The sequence below is a fragment of the Argiope bruennichi genome, chromosome 3 (assembly GCF_947563725.1).
Source record: "Argiope bruennichi chromosome 3, qqArgBrue1.1, whole genome shotgun sequence".
Classification (NCBI taxonomy): domain Eukaryota; kingdom Metazoa; phylum Arthropoda; class Arachnida; order Araneae; family Araneidae; genus Argiope; species Argiope bruennichi.
Genome location: NC_079153.1, coordinates 99953724 through 99967616, shown reverse-complemented (window position 1 = coordinate 99967616; position 13893 = coordinate 99953724). Strand labels below are relative to the sequence as shown.

The window sequence follows — 13893 nt, the reverse complement described above, 5'->3', positions numbered from 1 at the left end:
AGAGTTGTAATCAAAGTCGTAGTCTATTAGAAAGTTGTAGTTCTATATCAGAGGACATTTTTTCAGTTGGTCAGTATTCATCTATACCAAATACAAGTACTTATGGATAAAATTTTCTAAGCTTTTGAACTGAATGAAATCAAGACTACTATGGTATTTAATGCTGATATCGCAAGATTATATTGAAAACTTTCTCTATCTAAACACATTGAGATGATTTAACTATATGTTTTTTGCCAATTTACACTATTTTTGGATAAATACAAGTACTATTTATTATTTAGACACGATGGTACCTCAAAATATCAGTTTAAAATTAAAATGCTCTGAAATTAAACAATATGTTTCTATTTTACCATTGAAGTAAAAATAAAATCTGGAATTTCTTTTTACTTCAATATCTTTCTTTTTTTTCTTCTATTACTAATAAATATAATCAATGCACTTCAGATGATGTTAAAGGGCAGGAAAGTACGAATGTATATGGAGTGATTAAAAAGCACATATAATATTTTTAAAGAATTAAGTTTCAATCCTTTATTAACTCAGCACCTAGACATAAATGTCAGTATTACTTAGAATCTTATTTATATACCTTTCGTATTGATTCACAGAAAAAAGAAATAAAAAAGAATTCTTACCTTGGGGGTCCTATACGAAAACAATCCTTCCACGTAGAGTGTTTTCCAAATTCCTCACCATCTTTCAAGGTTTGCAGCGTCTTTTGGTGGATTGTCTCAGGAAGAAGTAAGGCCACTAAAGCGCCAGCGATTTGCAATGATCCTAGTGTGAGGAGGGGAACTCCTGGAGATTTTCGACCCTGTAGGGAGAATAACCTGAACTAACAAGGAAGATACTTGATAGGTTAAAGCTTACTGGTTGGATACTTTTTCTCTATATACGCGTGTGTCTTGAAGCGACTAGAACATGTTCCTGGCAGGGTCTTTCAGTGCTTTAAATTTGAGTCCTTTTCTTAATTGCTGTTTACCAAATTGACAATTTTTCCCATCAGAAATTATTTTTTCAGATTACAGGCGATCCCTAAGAATTTCTTTTACTTTAAATTAAAATTTAAAAAAAATAAATTATAAGAGAAAATATTTACACAAGTGATTTTTTTCTGCAATATTGATAATTTTTTTTTGAAGTATTGTTATATACATTTAACAAAAAAAGTTTTCAACCTTTTAACTATTGTCTTTTACAAAAAATTTTTTTGGCGATATTATACGAGTTTTTCTATTTCCTTCTATTTTCACATTTCTGGCATGAAATACTATAAATTTTAACATTCTTTAGATATGGATAGGAAATGAAAAATGGCAATAACATGTATTTATCTAGCTGATGAATATTGAAATTTTGTGAACTGTTAATTAACACGTTATTTCTTTTATTATTTAATTCTGCATTGAAAAAAAATTACCACGCATACACAAGGGTCAATTGACTCTTAGGTAGAAGTATGAAATATATTGCATTATATATATATATATATATATATAGTATTGAAGGAAATAATATTTTAAGCTGAATGTAAAAAAATAATCCTTAGTTCATTATTTAAAATGCATAAATGATAACATATGGAAGACCAATTCTTTCTTTTCCCAACCTTTTGAATTACAATTGAATACTTTTAAACTGCATCCAATAATAAAAGTAGCATCTGATAACAAAAAAAACTACATTTGATAATCACATTATGTGTAAGAAATGAAAAAAAAAATTGTAACATCTTTTTCACATATTAATTTAGGATTTTTCAATCTTACAAATTTCTTGTGCAGAAAAAAAGATTTTCTTTCATTGCCATGATTGACTCTGGAGTTTACAGCTGCTAAAAGCTTGATTTAGTTATATGAATCTTATATTTGGAAACAACACGGGCCCATTTTGGTACGGACCTTGCAACTTTGAATCGCGGCCGGATGCTGAGCGGGACAGCTGCACTAGCGCTTAACTAACATCCTCACCTCATCAGTAAGAATAAGCGCGGGCATTAGAATTGGCCGCATACGCGAAGAAAATAATCTTCAGTTGAATCTGGTCTCGAATTTAGAACCTTTTGGCTCCCATGCCGATTCTTTATCACAATGTCAACGAATCCCCGTTACAGAAAGGGTATTGCACTTCATAATCATTTTATTTATTTAAAAAGGGAATTGATTTTAATTTTAAATGCATGAACCATTTTTATTAATTTCCATATAAGCATACATTTTAAAATCGTTCAAGTTATATGGAGTTTTCAATAAAAATGGCATCCCAAATGGCAAAATGGCATACCAAAATTCCTATGCTGTATGTCAAAGAAATTTGGAGTAAAGCACGAAATTTTGATGCAACTCCTAGAACAACTGGCATATTCGACATTTTGTGATAATTGATAATGTACAAAAATTATGTATCAACTGTATAAATAGTAGAACAGATGTAGCTAACTTATAGATTTTTTTTATTCTTTGAGGAATTATTTTGGTTAAATTTGGCATATGAATTTTTAATGGAAGCTTGGTGATATGTACAAAAAAAATATCTAGCAATTATCTTATTCGAAAATGGATGATAAAATATTTATAAGGAAAAGAGGGAAAAAAAAACTCATTATTATGCTTAAATTAAAGGGAAGAAAGAAATCGATGATGATACTAACGCATGGAAAAGAAATAAGACAAAAAAAAAGAAATAGTCATTATCTTTATAGAATGTAAATATTTCCTTGGTATTAAATCTACACAAACATATAAAGAAATATTTGCAATCTCAAATATTTATGTATTAACTAACATAAAATATATTCCTGCAACTTGAAATCAGTATGGAAATGAAAGCTTTTAAAACAAATATTTTGTTTAGTTTTGTAGCACATTATTTTAAAATTTTGAAAACATATAAAATCAGATAAAACTTCATTTTTCATAAAGAAATATTTAAGCAGTGCAATTAACAAAATGAGAGAAATGTATTCTTAATTCAACTACAATAATAAGGAATAAGGTATTTACATTAAATAATTAACAAATCTCTGTTGCTTTTTCTTTAAAAGATTGGAACAAAAGTTGAAAATATATAAACAGTTGAAATAGCCTTAAATACGATTTTATCAATTTAAATTAGCAATTGATAGCAAAGTAATCTATGATTTAAAGGATATAATTTATTTTCTTAATATTTCATATTTCCAAATCCATTTGTACGATTATATTTCTTACAAAAAAAATAATCTTAAAAAGAAATTATTCTCGATCGAATTTCAAACAATTGTAAAAAAGCAATCAATCGAAAAATCAAAAGGAATTCCAAAAGTCAAATCTTATTTTTTCTCTTTTTTTCCCCTTTTTTTATTTAGTTTTTCATGCACAAATAGAAAACAGCTGCTCCAGACATTTTCATGGGAATGAACCCTACTGTGAATTCTAATCAGGAATTTGGACGAGTGTTGGCTGCAAAAAATAATAAAAGAAGAGATGAAAAAAGTTTCTACTTTAATTAATATTGCGTATCAGGAAGCTCACTGGAAACGAGATAAAAGTTCGTACGTTCGTACTATTTTTTTCCATATTCAGCGCACTTGGCTTTAACAAAAGAGGCCATAGAGTGTTTCCGTTTTATCTTTTAAGCCAAGGTTGGCTGAAAAATTTTCTGAACTTTTTTTATGAGTAATTAAGGCTATCAAAGGATATCCTTTTTTCAACTTCTTAGTTAAGCATACCCTTGGGCAGATTTTTATTGAGGCTAAAAGTTGAGCTAACACAAACACGGGACAAGAAAATGTTCGTGCTCGTTAAAATAATTAGCTTTTATTAAAAATTAAGAAACGAAAAAGGCGTTTGGTTTTTTTTAATCGAATAGCAAAATATGAGCATATTCTGACACACATTTTTTCATTTTATCCGTTATTCAAATACTTAATATTTTTTTATTACAACTGTAAAGATATAATTTAATTCTCACTATTTACTTAATGGTGAAGTTGTTCCTCTCATCGGAAATTATAAAGAACCTGCTTTTGGGGATTTCTTTTCCAAATGTGTTTTTAAGTAGAATATTCTTGACTTTATTTTAATTTGCACAAAAATTATACTTTATTAATAAAAAAAAGTATTTAATATCCTTAAAAAATAGAGAAAATGATTTTGAATTTTAAAAACTTATATTTTTTTAGCATATTGCTTATATTGAAATTAATTTTTGATATGCACTCGATAAATTTAATTAAACTTCAGGGAACTCTTTGCTTCGTAAACAGTTTTTTTTTATATGGAAATAAAAAAATCTTATTATGGTGCTTTATGACTGAAGAAAAGTTTTTATTTTACTGCTTAATCAAAATTATTCATGTTCTTAGCTAAAAAAAGTGTCTTAACTTAAATGTTTAAACTTTGATATGAAAATATTATTCTTAAAATACCAGTATCTCAAGCATTAGAATTCTATTTATATGATAGAAATGATTTCAATTTTCATTTTCACCGTCGTGAATTGAAATTAAATATGTGAATGATTATTATTCAAATGAATGTTTCTTTAATTATAATCATTTAAAAGAAAATATTTCCTGTATTCTAGAATTCTAAAGAATGAAGATTTTTAGGTATTTCTATCGAATTCGTGATTTATAATAACAAAAACTTTTTCTTTTGATTTCGTTAAAATATTTTGTGAAAAAAAACTAATATTTGCAAATGGGATAAAACAGAAGAATCTTCAAGGTTGAAATTTATTTTTTCTAGATGGTATTAAATAAGCGCATGCTCTTAAATGTATCAATAACAATAGACAAAATTATGAATAAAAATTACATCTTTCAAAGTGTATTTTTTCGTAGTTCTAATGTCATACGTTGATTAATTTTTTTGAAATTTTTTCCAAAATATCTTGAAATATTTAATTGCTATTGTTTAAAGATTATAGCTAATGTATCAATCTCAAGCTGGGCTAAAGGAATTTTCTTTCTACTCTGAATTCTAAAAGAGATTTTGTTTTTTTAAAAAAATATCATTGTGTATTGCAAAACGTATTTAAGAAGACTCTTCTTTCCATTATGGTTTTAGTCGAAGTTATAAAATAGATTCAGAGATGACGACAAGAGCATATACCGATTTTTTTTACACATTCATTGTAGTGTATATAGCCTGTTATCTTATGGGGTTTTAATTCATAACTTATTTGACTATTTCAGTGATCAGATCTAAGAGTTAAATTGTTTGACGATTTCAGTGATTCTTTTCGCATGCTTGGTGTGGAGGAAATTAAGAGTTGTAGCAATTGCATTACTGTCGTAGATGTCGATGCCTGATTAGGAACGCATCTCATAGTGTATTCCTCTTGGAATTATTATGAGATGATATGCTGTTCTGTTGAGGTGCGTGCGTTAATGTATTTTCTTGTCTTTCGTGTTGTTTTTTTGTGTGTGTATGTTTGTTTTGTGTGAAATGTGATCATTAAAGAAATGTTTCCGAAAACATGGGCCCTCTTGTTTCCATTTCATGGATCATAATGATCGTCATTCCACCACAGTATAATAAAATAAATTTCACCATGCTTTTTATTTTTATAGATTTTTTTAAAGAAAGAATTTTCTCTCTCTTTTAAACAAGATATATTTAACGGACATTCAGAAAGCGCTCAAAGATATTTTGAATTATGTTGAAAAAATAAATATTTTTTTTTTTGGGGGGGGGTATTAAATTAAATTGGGGGTAACCGCTTAAAGGTGAATGTTGTATCTAACCTTATTCCGGCAATAAGATTTATTCGAAAATACAGTAAATATAGCATATTATTTGATAATGAAATTGAGAAGCAACCTTATTTCATCCTCATAAAACTTTTTTTTTCGTATCGTTAAAGACTCTCCTATTTGCTATCATATAGAACATTGAAATTTTATACTTCTAGAAAGTTTATAATGATTAAAACAGATAACCGTACATGGGCCCTCAGTTTGGAATTTATCAATGAAGGGTCAGTGCATCCGAGTCAGAGATCAACAACATCCGCCGAACAGTAGATTAACGATAACCGCTTAAAGGTGAATGTTGTATCTAACTTTATTCTGGTGCCATAATTCCCACTCTGTTGACCAAATCTGTGCATTGAGTTGAATCAAATAATCCAGCTGACTGAAACGTTTAACTAAATCAGATATTTGATTATTTTATAATAATTCATATTTGACAATATCCTAAAGTTCTCAGAGAGCAGATTATAACTTCCATAACAACAAAATATAAATTCATGTGAGGGAATAACGACCATTAAAGTAACTCATTCGAAGAAGCTAACAATCACTTTCATTTAGCATTATTACAGGCGATATATTTTTAGTTCTTTATTATGATTTGAATCAAAAATGGATAGATTTTGTAGAATTTAAGCAACAAATAAAGAAGTAATGTGCTGGTTATTTTTTTTTCAATTATTGGATGTGCAAATACAAAGACAATAAACGAAACTAATAAGAACGAAATGTTCACAAAACGGCTTTACTCAATATTTCTAATCTCTCTGCAGTTTCGTGAATGGTAACATGCTGATTATTTGTAATAAACAGTATAATTTGGTCTCGTAAATTGTGGACATCTTACCGGAACGTTGACAGTTTTAAAATTTATATCCTTTGAATTATATCAAACAATTCTGCACTGTTGCTTCAATAACTATAAAAAGTAAATATATTAGGGACAAAAAAAGCACTCTTGCTTTTGCGGATTAAATGTGTAATTTTTCATTCACCATATTTACACTAAAAAAACCTTTTAAATAATGTTGATAGTGAATTGAGACAAATATTGGATAAGGAATCTATTTCCAGAAAATGTTTAGTTTATATGCTAAAAATAACAAAAAATTAGTGTTCTTACAATGATTAGTACAAGTTAAAGGTAAACCGAAGGAAACTTTCCGAACAACGACATATTTAAAGAAAATCTCTTTCTTTGTTACATATATAGATTCATCTTCAAATATTCTTCTGACTTATAAGTAAGAGATATGAGAAATTTCTTATAAAATAAATATTACTTTTAACACTGGCATCAATTAATTTTGAAAATAAATATTTTTCAGATCGTCATCTATTAATTATGATATAATATTTTTCAAATATTGCATTTTGCAATAATTTGAAACAGTTAGCCATCGACTGAATTCCTTTTATTGAATGATTTTTGCCTTAGTATCTAGAAGCTATAAAACACTCGAAAGTTGAAATCTGAGTTGTATTTGCAGAATGATTTTATCTTTATTTTTTGACAAAGTCAAGAAAGGACTCGCTAAATCCTTTTAACTTTTGTTTGTTTTACTATTCTCGCTCAAATGTCCGATTCTTATAATATGTTATTTATTTACAGAGTTCAGATATCTGTTAGACATTTTTTTCAGATGTGAAGGGAATTGTTAACAATAAAAATGAATCTGTATCAACTTCAGAGAATTAAAAAATATGAAAAAAAATCTTATTTCCTAGTTTAGAAAATTCAAAATTAATATAATACAAAGTTCGGAAATGTAGTTTTTTTTTTCTTTTATTAAAGATACATAAGAAATATTTAATTAACGGATAGAAGAAATAAATCAAATAAAAAAGGAGGAAGTATAAGTTATAAATTATAAGGAGAACACAAGGTAGTAAAGTAATTTGTCATATATTTCTTTACTATTTTTCTGTAAACGTTATAACAAATTTATAAGTAAGTGGGATACTTATCAAAGAAAAGGAATGGGCTATTTGATTGGACTTACGAAATAAAAACCTTAATTTAAGGAAGTTCTTTAACACGTTTAAAGTAGTATTCAGTTATGTATTCTGTGTAATTAAGTACACCTTAGAAATATATTGTTACGAAATTTCCGGGGTTCGTTTGGATAGTGGAAGTTATATGGTGTGAAGAACGCTCAATCAACAGGCGGCAGTAGAAAATAAAACAACGACGTTTATTTACACGAAGGCACACAGGACAGCACAAAGACGACAACTATATACCGCACAGAAGACGATTATCTTCAGGCTAGACGTGCATCAACAACAGCATACACAGCAGCATATAACAAGACAGACAGACAGTAGCGCACAGCTTAGTTCAGCACTAGCTTCACTCCGTCGCTGCTCCGCTTTACTCTGGAAGGTCAGTTCTTTACCGTCGATTCCGACTACTCTCGACTACTACTGATTCACGACGACCCGGCAGCTGCAGGCTGCTCCTTTTATAGGTCTCAGGAGGCGGGACTAGAAGCCACTCAACCAATCAGGAACGTTCGAGGCGTATCTCGGTTCCTACTGAACGGATCGGGTAAATTCTCGATGTTTCGGGTATAATCTATTTTGGCGCCAAAGTCGCCAAATGGTCGCCAAGCTCTGGGACTTGTCATGGAACCAACTATGCTGGGAAGCAGCATCACAGGTTCGTAACAATATTTTGTAGTATAAAATATTGTAATATAAATTCTGGGTCCGTTTTCAAATAAATGCATTAACCAAATAAGACTATTAATATTCACAGAACGCTTCTGAAAAAAATATTTACGAATATTGAATTGAGTTATATATAGCGAAGCAAAATATAGAGAATAATTCAATTTCATTATGCCGTTCATAATTTCCCCCTGTCTTATATGTTCAACAGAAAATGTTATAAATACCAAATGACTGGGCTTTTGATACTAATTGCCTAATGTAGTTTAATAAACAGGCTTTTACATTCTTCTATTCAAAGTATATACATTTAATCCTTATTTTGAGATAATTTTTCAAACTGCCTTAAACTATTTAAATAATTATTATTTCTATAGAGATAATTGTTGCAAATGCCCACTAAAATATTCACGTTCAATTAAGATTTATAATATCTCTCACGAGTATAATTAATTAATACAAATTATATTAGCGATTATTAAAATGGATTTTAATGTATGCATAATTACCTGATTAAAAAGAAAGGGGAGGGCAATCGGTCCCATGAGACCTATCAAATCCGTCATCCTCATTCCAATGGATCTCACAACCAAAGGCAATAATTCGCTGGTCCATAACGGCAGAACAACAGATGAGGAAGATATGCTAAGTTTCGCCACCACAAACATTGATAAACGGGATGCAGAACCTGAAAAATAAACAAAGAAAACCCATGGACTATTCCATATTTGTTTTAAAAATCAAGGCGCAGTTGAAATAAACTCCAACTAAACATAGGATTCGTCTTTGTCCCATTAGCTATATTTAATTTTTTTAGATATAGTTACTGTCTCAAAATGTAGAATATTATTGTAAAAAGATTGTTGCATTGCATCATTAATGTAGAAAACATATTTTATTGAATACGTACTTATCTACATACATACATACATATACACTTATATTAATAGATTTAATTAAACAGTTACTTATTAACTAAACTGCAAAACATAACGAAGTGTGTCGAATGATATTTATATGCCATAATTAAAAGTGAAACAATATAATAAATAAATAAACTCAATCATTTTTCATGAGAACAGTTAATATTTTTTTTATAATTTTATTTAGGAGTAATTATTTGTATAAAATATTCATTTGCGATCTCTTTATTAAAATAATCTCCGAGCTCCATCAATTTAAAACATATTTTGCTGGTATTCAAGTAGAATTTTTACTTTTCGGGTATTAGAAGTACATAAAAGGAATGTATTAAAATAGTCAAAAAATTCGACCATCATATTTTGACAAATATAAATATTTTGAATTTCCTTGAATCCGAAAAATATATTTTTAGAATTTTGTTTGTCTCTCTGTCTGTAAACAACTCCAAAACGCTTTCAACTATTCGGAGGAAATTTGTTATATAAATTTTGCTCCAACTTTGTGGATTTCTCTCAAATTTTGAACGAAATCAGTTCCATAGATGAATAATTGTGTGTCCAAATATAAGTTAACACGATATTTATATAACGAATTGAGCTAGAAGAATGAAATTCGGGACATAGATTAAAGGGGTATTACTCAATCAGATAAAATTCAGACAATTAACGTGGTGAGCGTGTGCATGTTTGTACTTTCACAAACATATAAATGTGATACCTCAAAAACGCAATGATATAAATGTATAAAATTTGGCATGGGAATCTATTTCAAATTTTAATTTTAATCGGTTTGAGAAATATCGATCCAAATACATATTTGTTTATTAATACTTTTATATTAATAGCATCCCGATGATTAATCTTCAAAAGTATTGCCAAGTACTATATTCTAATAGTTTTTCTTAATTTTTTTTCGTCAATGGCACACAGTTAATCATATAGTTAATAATGCACAGTACATTTATTAAAAAGTATGCGAAATGTTTGGAGGAGACCAATTTTACTATTTTCAAAATGTCGTTATTCATAAATTACATGTTATTTATAAATCATAATACGCTAAATAGTATTCATTTGTACGACATGACATGGTATAAAAATCATTCAAGACACTATGCAAAGCTGACAAAATTTGGAAGGCACTTCCGTCTAAAGTATTTAATACTCGCTAACAATTTTTTTAATAATTACAATTAATCGAAATTCCATTTGAATTTTAAGTTTTCTTTTTATTCTTCTCAATTATCGTGAAGAATATTATCATCCAGAAACCATTTTTATGTGTCATTTAAAATTTAATCTACCAGTGATATCAATTTTAATTAGGTATAACATTTTCGCTGGTCTTAATAAATTTTTAGAATATTTTAAATACATTTTACAGCAATACTTTTCAACGTTTTGATTATTTTAGTTATAAACACTTGCTTTAATATCGTACTAAATTCACTTTTGTATGTCTATAATTATGAATAAATTACTAAAAGTAATATAAAGACGTACACTTCACGCCAAAAGTATTTCTATACTATCCCATTTCAGACTAGAAGTTTTGAACTTTTTAATTTGAATATTTAATGAATATTTAAATGTATAACAATCACCAATTTATTAATTTTTTCCATTGTTTTGGAGGGGGAATTCTTACTAATTTTAATCAACGGTATAAATTGCTTGTTGAAAATTTAAAAAAATAATCTTACCTGCTTGTATGATAGCTATAGATAACGTGAGGGCACCGCCAAGTGCAGAGCTGAGACAGAATGAGCACCTTCGTCCACACCAGCTAACCGCCACCACAACTACGGCTGCTGCGGCTACTTCTGCGCCCGCCGATACGAAGAAATTCAAATATAAATCTCCTTCCAGTTCAAAAGAGTACAAACTCAAACCCACACTGGCAGTGGTCGAAGTGAACCTATAAATAGTTTTAGACATGTACTTGACGAATTAATACTTTTCTTTACAAACTTATCGCGAGGATGACAATTGCTGCAGCTTCCTGACTACCACTGGTCGTATTATCGCGAGGATTACAATTATTATAATGTCTGTCACCTAGCAGAAAACTTATCGCGAGTACGACAATTGCTGCAGCTTCAGGACTACCACTGGAAGACAATGTCTGTCTTCTGCAATTATTATAATGTCTGTCACCTAGCAGAAAACTTATCACGAGGATGGCAATTACTGCAGCTTCCTGACTACCACTGGTCATATTATCAACACTAGGCTGTATACAGAGGAAATCATATTGCTGTGGCATCTTTATTCTGTAATCCAACTTTAGGAATATGTACATAAGTCCACAAGAGTAAAAGATGTACCAATAACCTTTCATTTAAAACTATTTATTATCTACAAATTCAGAATGTATATGAATTAATTGCATTCATTTTCCGAAACATAATTGACCTTCTGGAAGAAGAAAAAAAAACCTTGAATAAATAAAAATGGTTAAATATTATCATATAGCTGTGTAAACGTTTGCAAAGTTATTTGATTTCAGGACTCATGATTAAAGGAACGTTTCTTCCGATATGCGAATAACAAGTCAACGAGTACCCATATCTAGAGAAAGAAAGGCATAGGAATATAAATAAACATGAAAAAGGCCCATACATTCAGGCTGTAATAACAATCATTTCTCTTAAAAGTTATGACTATGATAAAGCATTATTGGCAACAGGGGATACAGAAGCTTTCTTGCCTGGACTCCTAATATTTCTGGATAAATCCTAAGTTTCTTTTTCTATCATCTGTGCTTTTATTATATGTGGTAATGATGCGAGGTATTCAAAATTTGAGTGTGTAGTTAGATTTCTAAAAAAATAATTTTTTTTTTTCAACGAAGAATATTTTGATTTTTTAAATTTTTGTTAGAAATATTTTTTTCTTGAGTGTTTTAAAATTATTCTAAAATAAATGCATACATAGTTGACGAAAAATATTGTCTCAGAAACTTATCTATATAGGTGATGTCTTTAAAATGATTATATTCTTAAAAAAATGCTTGGATTTATTTTGTATTTACATATTTTATATATATTATCAATTACAATCAATTACTTTATATATATTATCAATTTTATTATATATAATATATATATTATTTACATATATTTTCAAAAATACATTTGATATTTACTAACACAAAATTGCCTAAAGTTTTAAAACTTTTGATATAATATAAAAAAGTTTGTTTAAATTTAAAGTCAAGGATAATAATTATCATTTTTTGACAATTATTATCATTTATTAGTTATTTTAAAAGAATTTCGACATTTTTAGTTATAAAACAAAATTAATCACCTTTCTTTTTTTTTGAATAATTTGAAAAAAAAATCACATATTTTAATAATAAATCAAAAATGAAATTGTAAAAAACGAATTAATTCGTAGATGTTTGGTAAATGATTTGTCTATACAATCTATCTTTTTGAAAATTATTATAAGGTCGATTTCTATTTTTTTTTAAATAACGTAACATAATTAAAATATAATTTTGTGCTCTATTATACGAGTTAATCTAAGATTTTTTTAAACTTTTAATATGTATTTTATTATACAATAATGTCTTTATATTTCAATAACTTCATAATGGCTATATTCAAAATATATAATAACTCGTTCATTTTTTTTTCAAATTTTAATGAAATCCATGGATATAGAAAATTGAATAATAAAAGCTCAAGTATGCTTATTACATGAAATGGCAACATTCGAAAGAGGAATAAAGCGAATTATTCTCTATTAAATGCATGGTGGCATATTTTGAAGTTCTTATGTTGTAAAAATATCTCTGTGATATACAAATACAGTTCCCAAATCCACAGACTTCGCATATCATTTGAAACACCGTCACCTCATTTCAAAGTTTCACAATGTATCGCATCACCTATCGTATATCGCAACGGAATTTTGAAACGGGCGACTTAATTCTCCGAATTATTTTCACATTATAAAATCACCGAAGCTCGAATTTCATCGATAACGAAGCAGTAGCAGTTCTACACAGCATCAAGTCTCTGAAGAGTGGAGCGGATTTCAAATTAACGCGTAGGCTCGAGCATTAATGTTTCCCCCAACAGCAAGTCCTAATTAGTCAGGAAAGATCTAATCTCAAGGTACTAGCGATTTACGACAAGTTGGATGTGCTTGAGCTTAATTTAAGCCTGTTCCCAGACTATGGATTTCCACTGAATTTGGAAGAGCAAGTTACGGAAGGCATTCTGACACTCTGCGGTCCAATACGGATGGAACTGCGTTGAGACTTCTTGTTACATTTGAGCTTTATTGCAATTATGGAAAAGATGTGAAATGTTTGACGGGATCGGTAATTGGAGGCGTACCTTAAGTTGCCAATTGGGATTATCCATTTGTCATTTAAATCCTTAAATTAGACTAAATGAGGTATTGATTGGTTGCAGTGTAACTATAGTCTTACTTTGAAGTAGATGTGAAGCTACATTCAGCAGTAAAATTTAATGAAATTTTCGATTTGCGCTCAAAATTATCATTAAAGAAGGAGCAGTTATTAGTAAGTTTTAA

General features: G+C 28.8%; 1 protein-coding gene across 1 annotated transcript in view; it reads right to left on the bottom strand.

Moving 5' to 3' along the window:
- The window catches only part of LOC129963636 (beta-alanine transporter-like), a 236464-nt gene that overhangs the window by 26898 nt on the left and 195673 nt on the right, over window positions 1-13893 (bottom strand). Inside the window, exons 7-9 of the mRNA XM_056078123.1 lie at window positions 11046-11260; window positions 8929-9107; window positions 642-820 (exon numbers count right to left, since the gene is read on the bottom strand). Coding sequence (XP_055934098.1) covers window positions 642-820; window positions 8929-9107; window positions 11046-11260 — 573 coding nt within the window. The remainder of the gene's footprint in view (window positions 1-641; window positions 821-8928; window positions 9108-11045; window positions 11261-13893) is intronic.